General features: G+C 43.8%; 1 protein-coding gene across 1 annotated transcript in view; it reads left to right on the top strand.

Moving 5' to 3' along the window:
- LOC120024315 (otoferlin) overlaps nt 1-22570 on the top strand; it is a 127338-nt gene extending 104768 nt beyond the window's left edge. Inside the window, exons 13-45 of the mRNA XM_038968533.1 lie at nt 89-275; nt 494-680; nt 938-1161; nt 2000-2108; nt 2379-2580; nt 3003-3123; nt 3528-3628; nt 3890-3980; nt 4088-4204; nt 4560-4712; nt 5272-5464; nt 5745-5869; nt 5960-6094; nt 6831-6992; nt 8950-9069; nt 9370-9531; nt 10626-10788; nt 11258-11328; nt 11549-11578; nt 11718-11852; nt 12020-12095; nt 12946-13094; nt 13301-13573; nt 13769-13896; nt 15370-15540; nt 15651-15811; nt 16074-16216; nt 16851-16939; nt 18474-18572; nt 20486-20727; nt 21224-21402; nt 21752-21852; nt 22390-22570. Of these exons, the coding sequence (XP_038824461.1) occupies nt 89-275; nt 494-680; nt 938-1161; nt 2000-2108; nt 2379-2580; nt 3003-3123; nt 3528-3628; nt 3890-3980; nt 4088-4204; nt 4560-4712; nt 5272-5464; nt 5745-5869; nt 5960-6094; nt 6831-6992; nt 8950-9069; nt 9370-9531; nt 10626-10788; nt 11258-11328; nt 11549-11578; nt 11718-11852; nt 12020-12095; nt 12946-13094; nt 13301-13573; nt 13769-13896; nt 15370-15540; nt 15651-15811; nt 16074-16216; nt 16851-16939; nt 18474-18572; nt 20486-20727; nt 21224-21402; nt 21752-21852; nt 22390-22570 (4780 nt within the window). The remainder of the gene's footprint in view (nt 1-88; nt 276-493; nt 681-937; nt 1162-1999; nt 2109-2378; nt 2581-3002; nt 3124-3527; nt 3629-3889; nt 3981-4087; nt 4205-4559; nt 4713-5271; nt 5465-5744; nt 5870-5959; nt 6095-6830; nt 6993-8949; nt 9070-9369; nt 9532-10625; nt 10789-11257; nt 11329-11548; nt 11579-11717; nt 11853-12019; nt 12096-12945; nt 13095-13300; nt 13574-13768; nt 13897-15369; nt 15541-15650; nt 15812-16073; nt 16217-16850; nt 16940-18473; nt 18573-20485; nt 20728-21223; nt 21403-21751; nt 21853-22389) is intronic.
- The last annotated feature ends 4307 nt before the right edge of the window (nt 22571-26877 follow it).

Here is a 26877-nt window from a genome sequence, read left to right on the forward strand (position 1 = left end):
TAAAAAAAGTCTGGAGAATGTTATCAAGGGGTTACGATGAGACAAAATCAGGCGTACAACTGTTTTTCAACCTTTTGTTTCTGGTCAGGAACCTCCTTCTTCCGGAGGGTGTTCCCTTGGAGAGGCAGTGGGCGCGGTTCTACGTGAAGATCTACCGAGCCGAGGGCCTTCCCAAGATGAACACCAGCATCATGGCCAACGTTAAGAAGGCCTTCATAGGGGAGAACAGAGACCTGGTGGACCCCTACGTACAAGTGCTCTTCGCCGGACAGAGAGTAGGTCAACCACTACTCAGGAGGTCCTGACTTCTCCATACCATGAACCTGAAACTGTCTGTTTTATTTCTTTACTTGATAAACAAAAGAGACAAATAGCATTACATAATGGATGACAATCACATTATAAACACAGTACACATTTGCATAATATGAGGTGTCAGTGGAAGTGTTGAATGGGTGTCCATCCAAACGTATGTTGATGTTATTTCCTCCAGGGGAAGACGTCGGTCCAGAAGAGTAGTTATGAGCCGATCTGGAATGAGCAGGTGGTCTTCACGGAGATGTTTCCTCCGCTCTGCAAACGCATGAAGGTCCAGATAAGAGACTCCGACAAAGTCAATGACGTCGCCATAGGAACACACTTCATTGACCTGCGAAAGATCGCCAACGATGGTGACAAAGGTGAGGTGATATCTGCCCCAACCATAGCTCAAAAGAATAATATTGAGGACATCAGGTCAATCCAATCTTATTGGAGCACATTGGTCATTTTGGTATTCAGTCGTTTTTACCAAGACATTAGAGGGCTTTGACCCAAATGATTAAAGAAAGTCAACAATAGTTTGCTGCTCCTGCCCGACACTACACAGAACCTTTCTCAGAACCCTGTTCTTTGTTTAATTCTCCTGTCATCCTCCATCCCTCCTCTCCTCACCCAGGGTTCCTGCCAACCATGGGCCCAGCCTGGGTCAACATGTATGGCTCCACCCGCCAGTATACTCTGATGGATGAGCACCAGGACTTGAATGAGGGGCTGGGGGAAGGCGTGTCCTTCAGGGCCCGCCTCCTCATCTCCGTTGCCGTGGAGATCCTGGACACCACCTCCACGGAGATTGTAAGCTCCACCGAGGTGCAGGTGGAGCCTGTCTCTAACATCTCAGAGGTGAGTGCTGATTGGATGGTGACTATCCATTGGTTGCCAAGTATGTCTGAGGTGAGTGCCATTGGCTTTTCCTTTCAAAAGGGAGTGTACATTGGCTGGCTATCATTGACTCACACCTCACCTCACACTACAGTACTATGTTCAAACTTTCCATTATATTTACCTTTCATGACCTTTCTCATCCCCATTAATTCGGATTATGAGGCATAGGACTATTGGGAGAAACTGCCAAACTATTGAGTGTCCCCAAATCTTTTCAGTTAAGATACATACAACCCTACGCGTCTTCAGCTTTGCCCTTTGACCCTGCCTATGACTTCCTGACCTCGCCATAAACAGTCAGTGGTTAGATGTCTCCATTCTGTTGTTATACTACATTGCATGGACATTATATTGCTGTTAAAGTTGTCAACTGACCGTTAGGGAAATCAGTAGGCAGTGTTACCACAGGCTAAACATTAGCTTTCCCAACTGTACCCTAGCTGTCTCTTTGTTTAGCTAGTGCCTTCCTAATGTCTCCCTTGGGTGCGGTAAGTTGTTGATATCAGTTTGACTATATGCCAGGTGCAGGTGTAGCTATCACCCCTTAGCCTAGAGGAGAGGGCGGGAGAGAGGGAGAGAGATTAACGAGGCGAGCCCTAACGTGCTCAACATCTCAATCAGTACTGACTTAAAAAATAAATTGTTTGATTAAAAAGAAAAACCTGTGTGACGGTAACTGAGACGGTATTTGTTTATTTAGCCTACTGTTTGTGTGAGTTTAAGGTCAAATGGGGGTTGGTTCTACCTTTGATTTGTATTCTGTTGTTAACTTTGTCTTCTTTATTGTGTCGTTCAGAGTGTTACAGGGAAAATAGAGGAATTCTTCCTGTTTGGTTCCTTCCTGGAGGCCACCATGATCGACAGGAAGATCGGCGATAAGCCAATCAGCTTCGAGGTCACAATAGGTAAGTACTACACTCAAGGGTATACAGTAATAGCTTGACCGACTCAATTGTCATAAGTATTTGTCTAAAAAGAGAGTACTCAATGATTTGTATGTTTGGCATGTAAATAACACAAACAATAGCACAATTGCCATGGACCCCACAATATGATATTGTCACAATACTTAGGTGCCGATATGTATTGCTATTCGGTACTGCAATTGTTTTATGTTTTTTTTTTTCAATAACACACAATTCTACTACTCTATTTTCCCCATTTCCTTCTCCCAGGCAACTACGGCAACCAGATAGATGGAGTGAGCAAGCCCTCGGCAGCTAAGAAGAAGAAGAAAGAGGGAGGAGGAGGAGGAGAGAGTGATGAGGAGGAGTCAGAGTTGATCCAGCAGAACTCCAGTGAGGACGAGGCAGATGATGATGGGGACCTGGTGTCTGTGTCCTCCTCCCCTCCCATGAAACCTGTAATCACAGACAGGTCAGAGGGGCAGGGGTTCAAGGGTCAGCGGTCATCAGTGGTGGTTGGGTCATGTTCCGTTAGTTCCTCCTGGGTCACAGCTAAAGCCTTAGTTCTGCTTAGAAATATTGTTTTGCTGATGGGGTGTCACAACTCAAAAAAGTCAGGGTACCACTTGGTCTAGATCTTCTTTATTCATAGAATAAGATACAGTATGTATACCAAAATACTCGAACAAAAAATAATGGAGATAAAAGAATAACACGGTACAAAATGAAAAAAAGAGAAATATAAAATAAATCAGTTTCTTTGATCTCATTATCTGAGGGACTCGGATAATGTCAACTCTCTTCCTCTCCCCTGTCAGATAAGAGCTGATAGGATCACATCTGTTCTACACAGCCTAGGAAAGGTTGTTTAGTTTTATTTGTGCCAAACTTTAGGAACTACTTCCACCTGCCCTACTTTGAGAAGAAGCCGTGTATCTACATCAAGAGCTGGTGGCAGGACCAAAGGAGACGACTTTACAATTCCAACATCATGGACAAGATCGCTGACAAACTGGTCAGTAATCACTCATGTTGAATGTGCACCATTGTGCAGGATAATATGTTAATTAATCCCAAATACCTCAAGGTATTACATTCTTAGAAAAAAGGGTTCCAAAATGGTTCTATGGCTGTCCCTATAGGAGAACCCTTTTTTGGTTCCAGGGAGAACCCTTTTGGTTCCACGTAGAACCCTTTTGGGTTCCATGTAGAACTCTCTGTGGAAAGGGTCCTACATGGAACCCAAAAGGGATCTACCTGGAACCAAAAGGGTTCTACATGGAACCAAAAAGGGTTCTTCAAAGTGTTTTCCTATGGGGAACAGCCGAAGAACCCTTTAAAGTTCTAGATGGCACCTTTTTTTCTAAGAGTATATTGTATCTGATGCCCTTGTTTGTGTTTGTGTGTTGTGTCTGACAGGAGGAGGGTCTGAATGACGTGCAGGAGATCATTAAGACAGAGACAGCCTATCCAGAGCGCAGACTCAGAGGGGTGCTGGAGGAACTCAGCACTGGCTGCAAGTGAGATAACATTACTGATACGACAACCATAATCAATTCATAATTACTTTTCTATTTGTACCTTTAACTCTGCATTGTTGGAAAAGGACCTGCAAGTAAGCCTTTCACTGTTAGTCTACACCTGTTGTTTCGTGAGTATTTGACAAATAACATTTGATTTGATTTTGATTTGCTCCTACAGTGACTGGAGTGCCATAGCCAGAGACACAGTGATGCCAACCAAAGTATCTTCTTTAAGTGTCTCTGTGTTTTTACTTTCAGTCGTTTCGTCACGTTGGCCAACAAGGACCAGAACCAGGCAGGCAGAACCAAACTGGACAAAGAGAGACTCAAGTCCTGCATGAGAGAGATGGTACAGCGCTGCTCTGAGAGAGTGATGGAGAGAGTTGCTGTGGTTATGAATCTATCCTTATGCAGCAGAGGGCGGGAGTGTGTATAATGTAATATCCTTCTCTATAGGAGAGCATGGGCCAGCAGGCCAAGCTGATTCGCTCCCAGGTGAAGAGGAACACAGTGAGAGACAAACTGAAGATGGTTCAGAACTTCCTGCACAGGCTACGTTTCCTTGCCGACGAGGTACATATTCTGTTACGCTCAAACTTTATTTATAACACATTCTAGGTGCATCGACAGAGAAACTGATAGAGAGAGCACAGGCAACCTCAGAAGAACATTCGGCAACCTCCCGTCAGTGGATCCTAACTCTCCCTTATAAGACACTAGCATAATAATAACCGATCGCTTTGTACAGTTAAGAGCACCACTGTGAACTAATAAACTGTACACTCATAAAATGTCATTCACTTTTAGAAATAGTGTGTGTCCTTGTGGATATCAATGTCATTTATGTTATGCCCAGGAGTTTCAGCCTGTATTGACCACTATGTGGTTGTCAATAACACTGTGGACCTGTATCCTCTGTGCCCTCCAGCCCCAGCACAGTATCCCGGATGTGTTTGTATGGATGATGAGTAACAACAAGCGTATCGCCTACGCCCGCATCCCCTCCAAAGACATCCTCTACTCCATCGTAGACGAGGAGACAGGCAAGGACTGTGGCAAGGTCAAAGCTGTCTTCCTCAGGGTACGTGAACCTTCTTGGTTCTCTCCGCCTTCTCCGAGGGATGCCTGCACGACACAATCAAGGCAGGGGCATTGGAAACACACAAATAAAAGTACCACAAACACAATCGTAAAAAAAACAACCACATTCCTCAGTAAAAGCGTTCCTCTAACAACAATGTGAAATGCCAGAAAGGCACCAATGTGTCCAACTGTAGGGTATTCTGAAGATTTTTCTATAAGTTAGGTACAAAATTTCAAGAGTGACCGGGTATGGTCTCTCGTGCTTCTATAGGTTAGTAACAATGTTCGGTAATGTGGCCGTTTTTGCAAGAAGGATTTATAAATGTACAGAATGCAATGTCAGAGAGCTCCAGCCTACTTTCTGATAGAGAATGAAGTGATGAGTGCAAAACCTCTGATAAAACAGTTAACTGATGAAAGTCCATTTGCGTTAGTGTTGCTCTTGTATGTCTTTGACGTTGTGTCTCTGGAACCCAAGCTAAGACGAAAATGTTACTATAGCTGAGGAAAGTTGTAAAAATGTCCTTATAACGTCGCTGTAACGTTTGTGTCCCCAGCTGCCTGGTAAGAAGGGGTTTGGTCCAGCGGGTTGGACAGTGCAGGCTAAGATGGAGATGTACCTGTGGCTGGGCCTCAACAAACAAAGGAAGGACTTCCTGTCTGGCCTGCCCAACGGCTTTGAAGAGAACAAGGCTCCCAGGACAGGCTCTTGTCTGCAGTCTTTACCCCCTATCAGTCTGGTTTATAACAGTAAGTCTGTCTACAATATGTACCCCCTACAGCACTGTATATACTGTAGCTAAAGTAGGTAAGTACCAACTGGGCAAACACTGGTTGAATCAACATTGAACCAATGTGGAATAGACGTTGAATTGACGTGCCCAGTGGGTAGTTGCTTGAAAAGCCAAGTTTTATATTTACACACTCCATTCCCTCCACCCATTTATTGAAGTACGTACTCAAGTGCTGGTGTTTCACAACTGTGTATGTGAGTGTTGTCTAATCTCTGTGTCCTCTCTCTGCTCTGCAGTGAAGCAGGTGTTCCAGCTGAGGGCTCACATGTACCAGGCCAGGAGTCTATTTGCTGCAGACAGCAGCGGCCTGTCGGACCCCTTCGCCAGGGTCTTCTTCTCCACACACAGCCAGGTCACTGAGGTAAGAGAGTGTGTTTGCTGGTGTGAGTTTTTTAAAACTTTTATTTAACAAATATTTTTCAAGAGTGTGTGTGTGTGTGTGTGTTTCTAGGTCCTGAGTGAGACTCTGTGCCCTACGTGGGATCAGCTGCTGGTGTTTGATGATGTCGAGCTGTTCGGGGAGGCCGGCGAGCTACGAGACGACCCGCCTATCATTGTGGTAGAGGTCTACGACCAGGACACTGTGGTACGACCCTAGAGATAGAGGGAGAGGGGGACCTATCATTGTGGTAGAGGTCTATCTATACCCATAGAGAAGCAATTGTTTTGTGGGATTCAAAGGATACTAGGATTCAAAGTACTGTGAGATCTGTGATCCAAACACGGTGTTTGTCCATATGTCCTTACTGTGTATCTGTTCTTGTCTTCATTTACCATGTTCCTCCTGTTCCTCCTCATGTGGTGGATGCTGTTGGGGCTAAGTAGAGTGTGAAAGCTTGAAGTAGCGCCTCTGCTGCTTTGGGCTTCTGTTTGCGTAGCAATGTAGCTAGTTAGCTGAGTCATACAAGAGGCAGGACAGGCTATTTTAAAGGCCCAAACTAGGTTTACCATCGGTCGATGACGTAGCCATAAGCATGTCCCTCTTGCATTCCTCCAGTAGTGGTTGAAGTTAGTAGTTGTCGACACGGTTGTGTTTGATAGCTGAAACAGCAGTTGATTCGTTTGGTTGAAGTGTTTACTCTAATAGTCATGCATGCTTCTCATAAACTGATGGAACCCATAGGGGTATGGCCCCTAGTAGGACTTCTTTTAAGTATTTTGTTAGTCTTACAGTAGTAGCGTCTTCTCTGAATAGTCCCCGCTTTTTACACTGTTTACAGTATTATGTCTGTGCTTACACTGACCCCCAGTGGACATGACAGGAAGTACACCCCAGAAACGTTTCTAACTTTGTTTTTCTTTCTACCGTTGGTGGCATCCAGGGCAAGGCAGAGTTCATTGGCCGGACGTTTGCTAAGCCCATCACTAAGATGTGTGACGAGCACTACGGACCCCCAAGGTTCCCCCCTCAGCTCGAGTACTACCAGATCTACCGTGGTAACTCTACCGCCGGTGACCTACTGGCTGCCTTCGAGCTGCTACAGGTAAACTGATCACACATACACGCACATAGACACATGTGCACACACACACACACTAGGAAACTAACACATAACAAGGACACACTGAGAGCATGCCAGCGACAAGCATGAAAAGAGTTTAAAAATACACACCCGAGGCACAAGCAAGATGTTAATGGACAAATGAATCACGAAGAGAATGATCTTCTACCGATTTACCAAATGCATGGAATATGCAACTTCTGAACAGTTGTGCACTCCCTTATGCACGGGAACACGGTGACTAGCTAACTCTTCAGCAAATCTAGAAAAGAAAGGTCTCTCTCTCTGTCTTTCCTTTTCTTCATCTGTCTGTTATCCATTTCCATTTCATCTAATTGTCTGTTCTCCCACATGTATGTGTCTTCTCTCCTTCTTCCTCCATGCCTCTTCTCTCCTACTCCCACCGTCTCCTAATCCCACACCCGCCCTGTGGTCCCTTGACCCTCCTTCCTCCTCTTTTCTCCCTCTGTCCTTCACTGAACCCCGCCCTGCCCCCCCCCTACATTGTGCCCTCCAACCTACACACTCCGGTATCATGCCCCTGCTCTGCAGATTCCCTATGACGATGAGGAGATCAGGAGGGCTCTGATTGCTGTCCATGACTTTGCAGTTCCTCAGATTAAGGTGCTCTTTTCACTCTTCTGCCCATCCCTCTATGGTCACTCTCTGGTCCGTCTAAGTGTTCTTCTGCCAATGGAGGCTGGTGGGAGGAGCTATAGGAGGACAGGCTCGTTGTAATGGCTGGAATGGAATAAATGAAACGGTATCAAACTCATTAATTATATAGAAACCACATGTTTGACTCAATTCCATTTATTCCATTCTAGCCATGACAATGAGCCTGTCCTCCTATAGTTCCTCCCACCAGCCTCCTCCGTCTTCTGCTATGTGTTTTATTCTATAAAGGTGCTCTTCTCCCTTTCTGCCCCATTACATCTCTATTCAGTGTCCTGCTCTGTAACTATTCTCTCTAACTTCTGTACCTCTGCAAAACTAGGAAGAGAATCCAAGCCAAACTAGGAAGCCAAACTAAAATCTTCAGACAAACTAAGTCCTAAGCAGAACAGCTTCAGTTGGGTCACTTTTATCTTGGAATACTGATGCTGACTGTTGTATATCAATTTGTACATTTCGACATGTATAATTTGTATATATTTTTCGGGTTTTTTTAATACTTAGTGACAGTTGTTTTGGTTGTTTGTTTTTTTGTTGAGTTTTTTTACCGGTATTTCCAGCATTATCCACTAGGTTTGCTGCTGGTATAAAATCCTAGGAAATGTTATTTAATTGACGCAAGCTGTCTCCAATCAAGGAATCAATCAATGTCTGTTTGTGCGTGAGTGGAGGGGGGGGGGGGGGGGGGGGGGTAACCTCTTAACCTGCCCCTAATTGACCCATTTTTAGCTACAACTTCCGAGTCCATTAGAGAGGATCAGCTTGATCAAAGTGAGGAGTAGAATCATTGATCTACAAATAGTAATCCCTGCTAAATAATAGGCTTTGTGCAATTAAGATTCATACAGCTACGCCTCCCCTGGCTTACCATACACTCGCGCACAACCACACATTGATTGATTTGATTTGGATTTTCGAACTGCAGCAAACCAAGTGGATAATGCTGGAAATACCAGTCCAATTTTTTTTTTTAAACAACCAAAACGACTGGCCCTGTGAATACTGTATGTGGCGCAGCGGTCTAAGGCACTGCATCTCAGTGCAAGAGGTGTCACTACAGTCCCTGGTTCGAATCCAGGCTGTATCACATCCGGCCGTGATTGGGAGTCCCATAGGGTGGTGCACAATTGACCCAGTGTTGTTTGGGTTTGGCCGGGGTAGGCCGCCATTGTAAATAAGAATTTGTTCTTAACTGACTTGCCTAGTTAAGGTTACTTTTTTTTTTTTTTTTTTACAAATAACCCCAATTCTCTTCCCTGAGTAGATCGGGCAAGGGGGGAGGGCGGAGCTTCCTGCCATCAATGGTCCGACAGACTCAGACCGTGGACCCATCCTCCCTGTGCCAATGGGCATCAGACCTGTCCTAAGCCGTTATCGCATAGAGGTGAGACAACACTCTATGACTAGGGTACAGCACTCCGAGAGGGCACTAAAACTACAAATAGGGGGATGGTATTCCAAACTAGAGGACAAAGAGAAGGTACCCCAAAACTAGACACTTACAGGAGGAGGAACTCCCTCATTACTGTGAGTCCAAGAAGTGGAGATCCTGTAAGGGAAACTAAAGGGAACCCCCAAAACAAGTTATTCATAAGTGTGTTAGATGTGGAACCCCCAAATAAGTTGTAGATCTGGGGGGTGCTGTACAAAATGGTCTGATCCAGTGTGATGGGTTGTGGTCCAGGTTCTGTTCTGGGGCCTGCGGGACCTGAAGAGGGTGAATTTGGCACAGGTGGACAGACCCAGGGTGGACATAGAGTGTGCAGGGAGAGGAGTCCAGTCTGCACTCATCGTGAACTTCAAAAAGAACCCCAACTTCAGCACACTGGTCAAGTGGTTCGAGGTGGTGAGTAGAACCTGGTCAAATCTTGATGGCCTTTCAGACAATGAAAGACAACAGATACTGTACTGTACATATAAAATAGATTCCAGATGTTTAAAAAACCTCTTAGGGATCCCTTAACGCTCAAATCCCGTTAGCGGGATAGATAAGACAACATCCGGTGAAATTGCAGAGTGACAAATTAAAACTACAGAAATATAAATATTTAACATTCATTCTGTGTCAAATTTCAAAAAGGCTTTACGGCGAAAGCACACCATGCGATTATCTGAGGACAGCGCCCCGCATACAAAAACATGAAAACCATTTTTCAACCAGGCAGGTTCGACACAAAAGTCAGAAATAGCGATATAATAAATGCCTTACCTTTGAAGATATTCATCTTTTTGCAATCCCAAATGTCTCAGTGACACAATGAATGGTCGTTTTGTTTGATAAATTCCTTCTTTATATCCCCAAAATGTCCATATATTTGGCGCGTTTGATTCAGAAATACACCAGTTCCAACTCGCCCAACATGACAACAAAGTATCTAATAAGTTACCTGTAAACTTGGTCCAAACATTTTAAACAACGTTTCTAATCCAACCACAGGTACCCTAAAATGTAAATAATCGATAAAATTTAAGACGGAATAAACAGTTTCCAATACCAAAGAAAAACAACGAGGAGCGTCCTGTTCACGCGCACCAAAAGACTTGAGTCCATCTGAGTGACACATGGAAAGAAAAGGACTACTTCTTAATTTCTCAAAAGAAAAACATCAACAATTTCTAAAGACTGTTGACATCTAGTGGAAGCCATAGGAACTGCAATCTGGGCCCTAATAAATCAAGTTTCCCATAGAAAAGCATTGGAAAACACAATGACCTAAAAAAAATGTTTTTGTGTTTTCTATCCAATACTACCATGCATATGCATATCCTAGCTTCTGGGCCTGAGTAACAGGCAGTTTAATTTGGGCACGCTTTTCATCCGGATGTGAAAATACTGCCCCCTATCCCAAAGAAGTTAAACCTTAGATCAGGGCAACTTCATACAACCTAGTCCTAACTCGATATGTGACCCCCTGACTTTTGCCCCCATGGCACCATCAGGACCTGCCAGAGAACGAGCTGCTCCACCCTCCTCTTAACATCCGGGTAGTGGACTGCAGGGCGTTTGGCCGATACACCCTGGTGGGTTCCCACGCCGTCACCAGCCTACGACGCTTCATCTACAGCCCCCCAGACAAGACGCAAAACAACTGGGCCAGCACAGGTAGGCCTACTCACACTATGCAAGACGCTTTTCAAGTACTTTCTATTCCTATTACAAGATTTTACATTTTTGTATTGTTCAGGGGAATCCAATACCATGTATTCATACTATTTGAGTATATACTAGACATTTGGTGATATACTGTATATTCTCTGAGTCTAATCTTCCATATTCTTTTCAACAGTTTCTGATTTCCTCTCAGACCTGTGTGAATATAAATGTGTTTCCTACGGCTTTACTTATTTTGAAGCTTTCTGCGCTTGCCTTTTCCCACTCCTGCTCTCCTGCCTCTCTCTCTCTCTCTCTCTCTCTCTCTCTCTCTCTGTCCTATTCCTCCTCGGTCACACCCCTGACCCCACTCCAGCTAGACTGATGAATGGCTACATGGTCCTGACCAATGGGGGGTCCCAATCTCGCCCCTCCTCCCCTTACTCCCGCACCCTGCCCCGCACCCTCTCTCACCCTACAGGTGATGTCATAGTCAACATGGATGCCAACCCCTCAGTCAGGAAAATGGACACGGTGGTCAAGCTAGATGCTGTAAGCTTTGGCACGCATGTCTCAGATTTGTATCTCTTTTGATTTATGGAAAAGGACAGAAGTAGAGATGCACTCAAGGATTGAAATTGAGGTTCATGGCTTTTCCTCTGGTGCTGTGTGTGGTGTAAAATGAAGATTTTTTGTTGTTGTTTATATTGATATATTTTGCGTTTCATTTGTGTGTAATTTGGTGCTGTTTTTTGTGACCCTCTCCCTGTAGTCGTCTGATGCAGTAATTAAAGTTGATGTGGTAAGTGGTATGGATCTGTCCCTCGTCATTTTAAAGAGCTTCACAATGTGGACAGACATCAATTGCCACCTCTAACATTTATTTACGATGCCAGGTAGCACTTTTGTTCGTTTGTTCAGACGCTCTCTCGTATCTGCAGAATGAGGAGGAGAAAGAAGAGAAGAAGAAGAAGAAGAAGAAGAAGAAGGGAGAGGTGGAGGAGGACGATGAGACCGACGAGAGAATGCTGGACTGGTGGTCCAAATATTTTGCTTCCATAGAGACACTGATGGAGGTGAGAGATCTATTATAATCTATTATGTTGCTTTTTGTTCTGTCTAGTAAGACTATGGTTATATTCTGTAAATAGTGTTTGAGTAGTTCCAATTAGACTAGTAGAGTGTTCTAGAATAAAGTCAGTTCTATGTGTGTGTTGTGGGAATAATCCTGATGTTTTCCCAGATCCTCAGGGCCCAGGAGGCAGCTCTGGCTGAGGCCGAGGAGAGGGAGGAGCAGGAGATAGCAGCAGAGGGAGCAGGTACACACTGCTGGTGCTGAGCACCAAATGGTCTCTCAGGATGACTACCGTGTCTCTCAGAATGACAGGATTCTGTGCGAGCTCCAAATAGTGGATAAGAATGGGAGTAGTGGATGGCTGTGATGTGTGCTTTTATAGATGGATGCTATAGGATCAGAGTGTCTATATCTGCCTGCTTGCGGACTGGTGGAGAGGGCACCAGTTGAGGTGATCATGTGAATGCATTGTATGCATTGCACACCCTCATCACTCGCCTCCTTCATCCCTAGGACCCCCCACCCATCCCCACCTAAAATAGAAGGAAAGCATGACATCATATCATAGCAATAGACCCATCACACCAGCATGACCAACCCTGCCTGCCTTGCACTACCATGAAAGTTGGCTGATAAAGAAACGTAACCCATAGCTTTTAAAGCTTTTCTACTGTATTAAATCCCTTTCTCCCTTAATCTATTGATTTAACCATGAAGGATTCCATATCAAACAAATCATGTATATAAATCTATACATCTACTAGCATGAGGCATGAACTCAATTTTAAATCAAAATTGTAAAACACATACATTATTAATGTCTTGTTTACCGAGTTCCTGTTAAGATATTCTCCCAGAATTTCTTAAAGGAGGTGGCTCTTGTGATAAAAAATATGTTCCATTTGAAATTACTCGTGATGGCATGGATATCAGTTGCCATGGAAATGGATGGCCAGAGGGGTCAGATGTCAACTTTCATGCTGATTGTTATCTGGAGTGCTGTAACGTGTCCATCCCTTCGCTCCACTCCCCTCCCCTGCCCCCTGCCTCCTCCACTCCCCCTCCTCCACTCCTTTCCCTCGCTCCACCGTCAGATATCAAACCTGATGACCACCCTGTAAAAGGCTCCAAGGGGAAGGAGAAGAGCCGAGACAAGAGCAGGAACAAGGACAAGAAGAAGAGTCACCATGCAGGAGAGGGGACAGAGAAACGCCCCAGCAAACCCAAAGTGAACGAGCTGCTGGTCAGTAGGCCTTAGAGATTCCACTGGGCACAAACATACACACCCCTTGCTGTTCAGAGGGTTTCTGATACCTGCGTGTGTGTGTGTGTGTGTGTGTGTGTGTGTGTGTGTGTGTGTGTGTGTGTGTGTGTGTGTGTGTGTGTGTGTGTGTGTGTGTGTGTGTGTGTGTGTGTGTGTGTGTGTGTGTGTGTGTGTGTACTTTCCAGGTGTACAACAAGGAGTTGGAGGCAGAGTATGATAACTTTGAGGACTGGCTCCATACCTTCAACTTGTACAGAGGGAAGGCAGGGGACGACGATGAAGCAGCCCTGGATGACGACAGGATCGTGGGCAGATTCAAGGGCTCCATGTGCATGTACAAGCTGCCTCTGTCTGAGGAGATCACCCGGGAGGCGGGCTTCGACCCTAACATGGGCATGTTCCAGAGCATTCCACACAATGACCCAATCAATGTGCTGGTGCGCGTCTTCGTAGTCAGGGTGAGTAACAGCCTAGACTCTAACCCCTGACCATAAACAAAATCTTTCTCAGTTTGTTGCTCTAAAGCGTAGCGACCTAGTCATGTATTCTCAGTCAACTATTTTGGGGGGTAAAATAAGGGTTCAAAAGATTTTAAGAATAAATGAATGAATAAAAACCTGAACTATACCACATTCTTCAACTTTCTGTTCCAGGCCACAGATCTCCATCCTGCTGATGTCAATGGGAAAGCGGACCCCTACGTCGTCATCAAACTGGGCAAGTCAGAGCTGAAGGATAAAGAGAACTATATCTCCAAACAGCTCAACCCTGTCTTTGGCAAGTAAGTGTGGATGGATACACTGACTGCACTTTGCTTCTGATTCAGCTATTGCATTGAAGCATTACGTGACTCTTGCAACTGGCATAGATGCATTGGCAACGCCGCCTATGAAAAGCTTACCATTTCCTGTTTGCATTTTAGTCACTTAGCAGACGCTGTTATCCAGAGCCTTTTTAAACACACCTTTGGTGACAGAGCCCTTTCTACATACAGTTTTATCCAAGCAATATCAAAGCTCTTTTGGAAAATGTTGATGTGGAGTGGTCCCCTCTCGCTATTGAACCTGGTCGATGCACAAAGACTCCCTTAGGTAAACGTGTTGGTACATCTTGTAACAATGGTTCCATTGAACAGAAGCTGCCTTGCTTGCCTTGCTTTAGTGTGGGATACACAATTGCATTCGGTATGATATTTTTCTTCCGCTGTCCAGACCAAACGAGAATGTTAAAGGTCTAGATGGAAATGATAAATGACGTGACATTTTATCAGCTAACAATACTGGAAATGCCTGCGCCAAAGCCTGCCACCTTATCCTCCAATGGAGACATTTGTTTATAAGTGCCTAATTGTCCTTTTATCTACTGTGCTTTGTTTTTGTTTATGCATACATGTATATAGATCAGGGCATGGAACCAAAATCATTTTCCAAATGTTCCATCCCGAACAGAATCCCTTTTTTCTCGTTCCGTTCCAGTTTGAACCCCCAAAAAAGTAACGGTTCATATGGTTCATTTTCTGTTGTTTTACCAGTGAAATCCACATAGGTTTTAGATAATAACTCATGTATTTATTTAACCCATTAGCACGGATAGAGAATCTTGCTTCAGTATGGAATGTGTAAGCTAGTTGTTTACATGTTTGATTGGTCAGATAAGTGCAGCCGTGAGATGCGACTGAAATTTCACGATGGGAAGAGGACAGAGCGAGAGAGATGAATGGGCATGGATGTGGCTTGGAATGTGTTTAGGCTATTATTAGCGTTATAACGTCACCAAATTACAGAATGATATACTAGACATCAGGAATATTTTTGGAACAAAAAATAACATTATTAACCGGTTCTCAAGATTTAAAAATAACGTCTCTTTTCCAGAAAACTAGAGATCACTTTCGTTCCCGGTTCTGTTTCCCTTCATCAAAGAATGATGTTATTTTTTGGTCTGCAGTTCTGTTCCCTGGACCCCTGGTATAGATGATGTTATGTATTATAGATGATGCCTGTCCCATGTTTGACTATGATTGTTTTAAGTGTCTCAACTCAATTTGAGTGTTCCACGATGTGGTTTTGTAAATAATTAGTATTTTGTATTAGTGTATCATTGTGAAGTGACAGTTAAATATTTTTTTCTGAACTCTACAATATCAGAATCTTATCTCAAATGTCATCCGTACTCTCTTCATCTCATCCTTTTTGGTCTATCCCTTCCCTCCATCCCTTCCTCTCCTTGCCTCCCTCCCTCAAATCCTTCTCAGGGCGTTTGACATGGAGGCTACGTTCCCCATGGAGTCCATGTTGACCGTGTCAGTGTACGACTGGGATCTGGTGGGCACTGATGACCTCATCGGGGAGACCAAGATCGACCTGGAGAACCGCTACTATAGCAAACACAGAGCTACCTGTGGCATCGCTAACAACTACTCTGTGTGAGTTCCTGTCTGTCTGTCTGTTAGTTTGTTCCTCTTTCTGTCTCTTTCAAAAGAAAAAGCAAGTAAATATCGATAACAGTCTGGTGGTGTTGTTTTGTTCCCGGTAGGCATGGTTACAACATGTGGCGTGACCCCATGAAGCCAAGCCAGATCCTGGCCAAGCTCTGTAAGGAGGGCAAGCTGGACGGACCCCACTACGGCCCCGGGGGAAGGGTCAAGGTCGCCAACCGTATCTTCATGGGTGCCACAGAGATCGAGGATGAGACTGGTATGTTGTTAATATTTGATGCATTTTTGTCATTGAACAGAGCAAGCTTTATTAAGCTTTGATTAATATTTGATGCATTTTTGTCATTGATCAGAGCAAGCTTTATTAAGCTTTGCCTACATTTAGAGAGACCTGGTATTTACCGTGTGTGTGTGTGTGTGTGTGTGTGTGTGTGTGTGTGTGTGTGTGTGTGTGTGTGTGTGTGTGTGTGTGTGTGTGTGTGTGTGTGTGTGTGTGTGTGTGTGTGTGTGTGTGTGTACAGGTCTAAAGAAGCAGACAGATGAGCACCTGGCCCTGACGGTGCTGAAGCACTGGGAGGAGATCCCTAGGGTGGGCTGTAAACTCATCCCAGAACACGTCGAGACAAGACCCCTGCTCCACCCTGAGAAACCTGGCATCGAACAGGTCACACCAACTCCTATATCTCAAAAACGATCCACGTTTTATTATTATATATCATTATTATAAGGGTTTATCTCGAACTTTTTACCCCTTTTTTCTCCCCAATTTGTGATATCCAATTGGTAGTTACGATCTTGTCTCATCGCTGCAACTTCCCAACAGATTTAAATGTAATGTAGTGCTTTTGAGTTGATTTAAATGTAATGTAGCGCCTAATAAGGGTGAAATAATCAGACCTAGGTTCAAATTCTATTTCAAATATCTCAATTACTTTCACATGCATTTCAAATAAGTATTTAGATATATTTTAGGGAAAAGGAAAAGCGGTTTAAATACACTTGGAAAGCATTTGAAAATACTCAAATACACTTCCTTGAATTTAACCCAGGTATTTAAAAATAGTATTTGAAAATACTTTCAAATACAATTTGGTAGACTATTTGGTTTTCAAATAACCATTCAAATACTCATATGTTTTGGACTGTGTATTGGAAAATACATAGAAAAAAGTATTTGAAATACCAGATACTCAAATACATATGTATTTGAACCCAGGTCTGTAAATAATTAAGAGTAGTGGATAATGAATCCGTAATAAGCGGTTATAACCTTTTGTGACTTCTGTTAAACTCCACAGGGGCGGATTGAGATGTGGGTAGACATGTTCCCCATGGACATGCCAGCACCTGGACCCGCCATCGACATATCACCACGGAAACCAAAGAAGTAGGTCCTGTCTGGGGCTGGCGCAAGTGTTCAGTCAGTGTAGATACAGTGTATACCAGAGGTGGGACCAAGGCATTGCTTTACAAGTCACAAGTAAGTCTCAAGTCTTAGCACTCAAGTCCCAAGTCAAGACAGGCAAGTCCGAGTCAAGTCTCAAGTCAAGACTGTCAAGTATCAAGTCAAGTCTCAAGTCCTAAACTTTGAGTTTCGAGTCCTTAACAAGTCATAATGTGCTCTTCACCAAATGTAATACCATTTCATATTTTTAACAAGAGTAATAGTTAGTATATTACATTTCCGCAAATCATGAATGCTTTTAAAAATATCAATATATTTATTACTTTCCAAATAAACATTGTATTTCCATGGAAATACATGGGTAGCCATGAGAAAGACCCCCCCCCCCCCCCCTCCCCAATAGTGATCGACTATCGGGCGATGTAGGCTTGTACACATTTGCCCAACCTTAACACACACACACATACACACACACACACACACACACTCTGTGTGATTACTATAGGCTAACGTATGTCAATGGTTTTAGGAACAGCAGTAACATCAGGCAGGATTTAGGCTACCAACTGCCTAGCCAGTTGTAGCTCAATCTTGGGTGCAATGATCACGTTCCCGCACTGACTGTGTGTTGGCTAATTTATTTAACGTTGCGTTAGCCTACATGATACACTAGTAAGGTAATAAATTATATAGCTGTCGGCTATATTAGCCACGACTTACCGTTCTTTGTGCAGCTTCAAATGTCGAACAAAGTTGGAAATTGTTGCGCCTCCGTCTGTAATTTTCTTCCCGCATGTTTCGCAAGTTGCAATCCGTTTTTTGTTGATACAGCATCGTCTTTATATCCGAAAATAATCATTTTGGGTGTCATCTTTCCAAGGGCTCCATCTGAATTCACCCACCGACGTTCCTCTGCACAACCTTTTCTCAGCTGGCACAATTTGATTGGCTGCTGTCCGATTCAAACTGTAATCTGTTAAATGAAGAGTTGATGCGCTGCACACTTTTTTAAAATAGCATAATTTTTAATATTTGGGCTTGGGGAGGGTATCAAGTCATAAGTCATAAGGCTCAAGTCCAAGTCGTCACGAGTCATTGGTGTTAAAGTCAAAGTCGAGTTGCAAGTCATCATATTTGTGACTCGAGTCTGACTCGAGTCCAAGTCATGTGACTCGAGTCCACACCTCTGGTGTATACTATACATCACAGATAGATCATGTGACAACTTTTACATAGGAACTCCTTTCTAAAAGGTTGACTAAAGTATTGCATCTCATTTATGGTCCAATATGAAGTGCTGTATATATAACTCTTAAATCATATGGACTTGTAGTTTTCCTACTAATTGCGATTCCAGGTTTTCTGTGGTAATTGTAGTATGTCCTTAGAGTGGGTTGGTCATCTAGCATTAGCCCTGGGACATGGCTGTAGAGTCCACACAGCCATGTTCCAAGGCTAACTTAGCACCAGACAACAGCAGTCCAACTGTGTGTGTTCCTTCCTCCCTCCTCGCCAGATATGAGCTCAGGGTGGTTATATGGAATACAGACGAAGTAATACTCGAGGACGATGATTACTTCACTGGGGAAAAGTCCAGTGACATATTTGTCAGGGGGTAGGTACCACAGAGGGCCGTGGCGCTAAGCCCTGATCCCCCGTGGGTGTGACAAAGTGGCGTGCTGCGTTTTTTTGGCGTTAATCATTGTTTTTTTGTGTGTTTTTTTTGTTTCCACGTTTTCCGTGTGTTGGGTGTTTGTTTGTCGTGTCTCGTTTGTGGTCCTCTCTCTCTCTCTCTCCTGTGTGTCGATGCTGTGTTGTTGTCTAGCTTTGAGCTACGTGTTATTATTTGGAACACTGATGACGTAGTCCTAGAGGACGATGCTTTCATGACAGGAGAGAAGATGTCTGACATCTATGTCAAGGGGTAAAACACATATGATTCCATCGCATGGCTCGTACGAACCCCTCGCCCTCCCTTACCCGCCCCTTCCTCAGCTAAACAACCAGAACTCTGCTCCCCTGCTCAAGTCCCACCCCTCTCCCTCAGCCCTCCTATCAGCACGCAGTAAACCACCATGCCTTCACGCCGACAGACAGAGGAAGCCAATCAGGGCCATACCACTAAAACAGCCTAAAGAGTCAGTGTCATCAAAGACAATACACAAATGATACTAGGGCCAGGCCATTTACTAATCTAAAATTGACTAATCGTTATTGAATTATTAACCAGATAATGGATTGTAAATGGTTTGCAATATGTTCTGTGGATGACACGTATTGATTTAGAATTTTTCTTTTCAGTAGTTCTCATACAGATTATATTGGATATAAACCAGGATAAGTCCATGACAGCCAATTGCTAATCATCCTTACTATCATTTGTTTAACTGGTATGGTCCTGGATTCCTACAGCACATTCCTACATTGTCTTGGGCAGGGGTTAAACTATAGCATTAGTCAAGAATGTTTGCATGGGAAATGTCCTTATTGTTTTTTGCAATTTTATTGTAATCTGATGCTTCTTATTAATGATAATAGTATATCAATACTAATGGACATTGAAAGTCGTAGAAATGTTTTTGGCCTCCCCTCCTGCTTCTCCAATGTGCCCACCTTCAGGGGTTTCAATTCAGTCTATTCATCTTTTTTTTTTTTATCCAGTTGAAGAATTTAAAACTGCCATCAATTTTGAAAGATACATTTTTTATTATTGAAATTAGAATTTTGATTTCCTTTCTGAATTGAAAATGAATGGAACCCGACCCTCTTTACCAACCACTGCCCGCTTGACGCCACCGCAGCAAAACAACTCACATACAGTACTGTACTGAGCCTGCATTGAGACACATTTTGCAATGTATGACACTTCTGCTTATGTTAATCTCGTCGTATCTGCATCTTCCCTCCAGTGAAGGAAAGCACTGTCATAAAGGCTTTTGAAATCATTTATGTGACTCTTTTTCTTTTGGAAAGCTTTGTGTGTGCATGGCAATAGAAATCATGTGACCCTCCAACACCAAATCAGGTCATTTGTATTTAAATACACAGTTCAAACTGTGTTCTTATTCAGTCGTTATCAGATGGTACACTTCATATAGAATTTACCCAGGTCCACACAACATCACCATAGCCATATTTCAATTTGTTTGAATTAATAATCTCATAAATGTCTCATTACTGACTGTTTTTTTATTGGAGGGTCACATCATGCATGTGTTTTGCGTTAAAAATACTAACTTCCCTTTTTTGTATTAAATGGACCAGACCTGTAATGCATAAAACACACACTGCCATACTATAAATGATCCAGAACAATCTCAAATCACATTCACTGAGGTAAGATGGTGATCTGATCTTCACTGCGTCTGCCTATCCTCCACAGACAACCTTCACACAGAGCATGATGAGTGATGCTAGCTGATATGCAAAAAATAACTTAATAATAACACGGTCCTTACACCCAATTTACAACATTATTACCCTGACCTCTAACCTTTGACCCCTGTGATATTTAACCCTTTATCCCAGGTGGCTGAAAGGGCAGCAGGAGGACAAACAGGACACAGACGTCCACTACCACTCTCTGACAGGCGAGGGGAATTTCAACTGGCGCTTCGTGTTCCCCTTTGACTACCTGATGGCCGAGGAGAAGATTGTCATCTCTAAGAAGGAGTCCATGTTCTCCTGGGATGAGACAGAGTACAAGATCCCTGCACGCCTCACCCTGCAGGTCTGGGACGCTGACCACTTCTCCGCTGATGACTTCTTAGGTAGGCCTACACTGCTAGGGCTCTCTGGAAGGCTACATATTCTTCTTTTCATGTCTATTTTCATAAATGTTCTGTATTTTCTCGGCCACTTCTTCTATAGCTCCTTTATCTCATCCCTCAACCTTTTTCATCTCTTGTCCTCTTTCTCTCCAGGTTCTCGCTGTATCTCAGTCTGTCTTTACCTCTCCATCTTTGTACAGGCGTAGGATCTTAATTTTAACCCTATTGCAGGAGAAATATTTTACTTGTCATGTATTTGAGGTTTAATAAGACTTTCTAAAGTTTGTAATTTCCACTTTGATATTTCAGACTTGATTTTCCCATATGAAAAATGCATCAAGCCCTACAAAAATGTCAATTATAATTCAACATAATAATTCACATTTCCTGTTGCTACAGGGTTATTTTCCTGCTGTAGGAAACTGGCTTGAATTAGGATCCAACATCTGTATCTCCTCAGTTATTCACTAATGCCCTGTATTGTCTCTCCTGACAGGTGCGATAGAGCTGGACCTGAACAGGTTTCCCCGTGGGGCGAAGACAGCCAAGCAGTGTTCCATAGGCATGGTCCAGAATGAGGCTGAGCTGCCCTGCATTTCCATCTTCAAACAGAAGAGAGTCAAGGGCTGGTGGCCATTCATGGCCCGCGACGAAAACGATGAGATGGAACTCACGGTGAGAGAGAGAGAGAGAGAGAGACTAATCTCTGAAACCCAGAATAAAAATGTCACATAATTATTTAGGCTCAGGGTCGAGATGTTGAGAGAAAGATACTAACACGACTAGCGAAGTCTCCACCCCCCTAACTGGAAACTCTCAGCCGTCCAAATAACCAGTGACTAAAAACCTGGGCACCGGAACTACTGTTGCTAGTCGTTGCATCCCAGAACCTTTTGACAGACGTTACGATACCATTTATTTTACGTAGTCTGTCCACTAGAGGTTACACATACATAGACACGAACGCATACGCACGGCACACACACACGTTGGGAGTAATGGATTGATTGTGTCGTCTTCTCAGGGTAAAGTGGAGGCGGAGCTTCATCTGATGTCGGCAGAGGAAGCGGAGAAAAGTCCTGTTGGTCTGGGACGCAATGAGCCTGACCCTCTGGAGAAACCAAAGTAAGATATTTACAGTTACAACATACACACATTAAGAAGATACACACACACACATACAGACAAAATGAACACAATCACCAAAAAATATATTTTAAACATGAAGGTAGGAAAGAAAATAATGGCGCAGAGTCAGACTCCTATATTCATCCACTTCCTTCAGGAGTCCTATTTACACGACACAAACAAAAACTGTGCAAGGGTTACAAGGGACCGTATTTCTTTCAAATGTCAATTTATATTCAAACCCTCTCATTGTGCATCCATCAGAAGCTAACAATGGTTTATTCAGAGGATATATGGTGCACACAAGACATACGGCCTATTTTGTCAACAACACCACCTTTGCGCTGTGGAAATGCCACCCTTACACCTTCACACTATCACTCCATTCTCCTCCTGTCATTCCTTCACCTGTGTCCCTCTGTTTCTTTTCTTCCTTCCTCTGTGTTGCCTCTCTTCCTACCCTCCAACCTGCGTTGTCTTTCCTTCCATATACATCCCCTCCACCCCTCCTTTCCTTTCCTCCCCCTTCTGAAGTCGCCCGGACACCAGTCTCATGTGGTTTGTGAACCCTCTGAAGTCCATCCGCTACTTCATCTGGCACAATTACCGCTGGCTGATCCTCAAGGCCCTGGGCCTGCTGCTGCTGCTGCTCCTGCTCGGCCTCTTCCTCTACTCCTTCCCTGGCTACCTGGTCAAGAAGATGCTGGGGGCCTGAGAGAACGTCGACCCACCAGGGCCACCGGTAGCCCCTTCTCTCTGTCCTATCCTAGCCCCTCCTCTCTTGTCCTCTGTTCCGCATTTTCTGTCAGCTTCTCTTTCTCCTTTTCCCTCTCTCTGTTCTCTCCTCTGTTCCCCCTTTTCACTGATCCCATATCGCTTCTCTCTCTGTCTTTCCCTTCTCACCTCTTCCTCTCGGCTGTCTACCACCTTCCTTTTCTATAACCTCTTTCTTCCATCTCTCAACGGCTCATCTCTTGTCTTCTTTTTTTTCCAGGTATGTCTCAATCTTTGTCTTTCCTCAGATATACAAAGATTGTCTCTGGTAGCTTTTGCTGCATCCCTCCCCCTTTTTCTTTGCTCTCGGCATCTTCATATCCCTGTCTCTGTCCCCTATACTGTCCTCTGTCTCTTGTCGCTCAACCTGCCAGTGTCTGGTGTCAATCCCGAGTCTTCCATTGTGCATCACACTGTCATTACACTGGCGGCTTCAGGGGAAATGCGTTTTCTATGTAGCTACTTTCAAGCGAGCTGTCAAACAAACGTCATCTAATTTTATATCTGTGTCTCCATCGTCTGAGTCTCCATCGTCTGTGCTTCCTGATTGTGCAGTGGTCTTTTGGTTCTGTATGAAATAAAAAGAGCGGTGTTATTTTTTAAACAGGGTTGTTTGTGTAGTCGTGTATGGTGAAATTGTGATCAGTTCGAAATAGTCATACATCACATGGCTTACGAACCACTAACGCTTGCTCTCCTTTTTCCTCTCTTTGCCCTGCACTTCGGCCCCCATTATCACTGTTTCCCCACCCCCTCCCTTTAATCCACTCACCCTTCTGTTTAATCCACCTCTACCTCTCCCACAACCGCCCCCTATCTACCCCATATCTTTCCCCACTTCCTTCCCTTATACCCTCCATTACACCCTTTTAACCCCCATCCCATCCATCCCATGCCCCACTATCTACCCCTCTATCTTCACCCTTCCCCTCTAACCTTACCCCATCCCCCCAGTCGGCCGGACACCACATTCCTGTGGTTCCTGAGCCCGCTGAAGGCTATCCGCTACCTGGTGTGTAACCGCTACAAGTGGCTTATCATCAAGATCGTTGTGGCCCTGCTGCTGCTCATGATGCTGGGGCTCTTCCTCTACAGCATGCCTGGCTACCTGGTCAAGAAGCTGCTGGGGGCCTGAGGGGGCTGATTGGGGCTGCAGGGATGGGTACCAGGGTGGGTTGGGGGTGGGCTGGAGGTGGTCGAGACACAGAGGAGTGGTGGGTGGGTGGGGTTCCATGCACTTCCACTTTCCATTGTTAATACTCACATCCTCAAACAACATCCCCCAGTCTCTCCATCAGTACCCTCCCCCCAAACACACTCGCCTCGGTGTTGCTGAGAGAGGGCGTGTAAGGGAGAGAATAGGGGAGGGAAAGGTGGATAGATGGGAAGACAAGATGACAGCAGCCCCCCAGTCCACTCCCTCCGCATCCCAGCCTTGCCCCTTCTCCACCGCCCCTCTAACCATGGCAGTGCTGCTCAACACACATACTCAATGACTTCCTATCCCTTGGTCTTCTAAAAACTAGGAACAACCATCTACTTTCGACTCTACAGTAGCACAGTGGGCCTAACCGATCAAATGCTTCAGGACGCTAACCAATCAGAAACCTCATCCCTGCACTGACCACTGACTAACCAATCAAACTACTCAACCCTGATCTCATCAACAATGCAGCATAACCTGATGTTACATTTCAGAGATGGTTTATTTATCTATGTATGTATTTGTTTATTTATGACTCAAATGATTTGGAAGTTGCCGGAGTCTGGTGTAGCAATCTAAGCTTCTGATTCCGGACTACACGTGCCCCCTGGCGATGGGGATTCGATCCCCGGCTCGGCGGATTGTCTGCGCCCTTCCTTTCTGTATCCCTCTCCATTGTTTACTATTCTGTACTTATAACTGTCTTGTCATTAAAATAATAATAAATATGGAAGGCGATCGGAGCTCCCGGTCTCCTAAAAACATATTCAATTATTTGGAAGGACATTTGATAATTTCTCAAGTGATGTTGTAATCATTTCCATTACTATTTATTTAACCTTTATTTAACTAGGCAAGTCAGTTAAGAACAAATTCTTATTTACCATGACGGCCTAGGAACAGTGGGTTAACTGCCTTGTTCAGGGGCAGAACGACAGGTTTTTACCTTGTCAGCTCGGGGATTCAATCTAGCAACTTTTCGGTTACTCTTAACCACTAGGCTACCTGCCGCCCCATGAGACAGTGCCTATGATATGATACAGTGCCTTCGGTGCCATTGACTTTTTCAACATTTTGTTGTGTTGCAACCTGAATTGAACATTTCATACAGATTCAAACACAAAGACTAGGGAGATTTTCCAATGCCTGGCAAAGAAGGGAACCTATTGGTAGATGGGTAAAAAAAAAAAAAAGCAGACATTATAAAGAGGTTACCGAAGTTGTGTAACGGTTTCTCTCCTCCTCTTCGTCTGAAGAGGAGGAGTAGGGATCAGACCAAAATGCAGCGGGTTGTGAATACATAATGAATTTATTTAAAGACAAAGACGAACATGAAAAACACTTGGAAAATTACAAAACAACAAAACGACGTAGACTGACCTAAAACATGAGAACTTACAAATACACGAAGAACGCACGAACAGGTACAGACTACAAACCAACGCTACAGTCCCGTGTGGTACGAACATACATACAGACACGGAAGACAATCACCCACAAACAAACAGTGAGAACAGCCTACCTTAATATGGTTCTCAATCAGAGGAAACGTCAAACACCTGCCTCTAATTGAGAACCATATCAGGCAACACATTAAACCCAACATAGAAACACAACACATAGAATGCCCACCCAGCTCACGTCCTGACCAAAAAACAAAGGATTAACACAATAACTAGGGTCAGAATGTGACAAGTTGCTTGTTCTGCCCACTATGATTAATTTCCTCCCTTCGGAAATGATAGGCTGTGGCCTATATTGGGTTAGTTATAATAAATCTTTGTCAGGGGTATGCTTGTAATCGATAAGGACTAGAGGAAAATCTGTTTCAGTCTGATTTCCACCAGACACTGGGAGAAAAATTCGCCTTTAAGCAGGACAATAAGCTAAAACACAAGGCCAACACACAAGGTTCCTGAGTGGCTGAGTTACCGTTTTGACTTAAATCTACTTGAAAATCTACGGCAAGACCTGAAAATGATTGTCTACCAATGATCAACAACCAATTTCACCAAGCTTGAAGAAGTAATAATACTCTTAGAGACCCAGAAAGACTCACGGCTGTAGGGGTGTGAATAATTATGTAAATTATATATATGATTTCTGTGTTTAATTTTCAATGCATTTTCTCAAATTTCTAAAAACATGTTTTCACTTGGTTATTATGGGGTGTTGTGTTCAAATGGGTGAGAATTTTTTTGATATACATTTTTCATTCAGGCTGTAACACAACAAAATGTGGAATAAGTCAAAGGGTTTGAATACTTTCTGAAGGCACCGTATGTCGGTTTTGAAATGGGAATCATGGGGCTGGTGTGAGCTCTCGAACTGGATCAAATCGAATGTTTCCCAACAGTTCACAAGCGTTCCTCTTTAGCTCTTGCAGCCTTTGCACACGTCTTCTAAAATAATGATGAGACTGAAAACAGATGTCTATTTTCCTAGCACCTATTGTAGTTTAACAAGATTTAAAGAGGGACAAAGAATACACGAATAGCTTTCGAATATGAATCAATTAGAGAAGTAAACTCGCTATGGTTTGGCTTAAATGATGCCGTCAAACACCAACATTTTATGGAACAAAGTTTGTTTCTTCACCGCTTTCTTCAGTGACCTGGAATGCTCCTTATTGGTTCTTACAGTTATCCAGAAAATATATAGTCGTTTTAGAGTAATATAAGCATGCATCTGTATTCTAACATCTCACAGTGATTCAGTTTACATGGTCATCAGATATGGCATGACTTCCTTTCTACTATAGCTTTTACAGTCGGCTTCTAAACCTTTTATCTGTCTGGATCGTGGCACGTTTTAATCAATGCAGATTTCCCGGACCTGAAGTGGTTGTGTGCACCTTATAGCGCGAGAGGTCCGGTAAAAGGGAGGTGCGGCTTGGCCTCTTGACCTCTGCCCTGTCGGCCTATCAGATGACTTTGTTTGCAGTGTGCAGTTCCCTCTGGTTTTCCCTTGCTTGACCTACTTGTAGTTATGACATCATTTGTGTTGCAGTCATTTTAGTGATCTCATGTTCACAAAATACAAAC

Source organism: Salvelinus namaycush, chromosome 29 (genome assembly GCF_016432855.1).
Source record: "Salvelinus namaycush isolate Seneca chromosome 29, SaNama_1.0, whole genome shotgun sequence".
NCBI classification, from domain to species: Eukaryota; Metazoa; Chordata; class Actinopteri; order Salmoniformes; family Salmonidae; genus Salvelinus; species Salvelinus namaycush.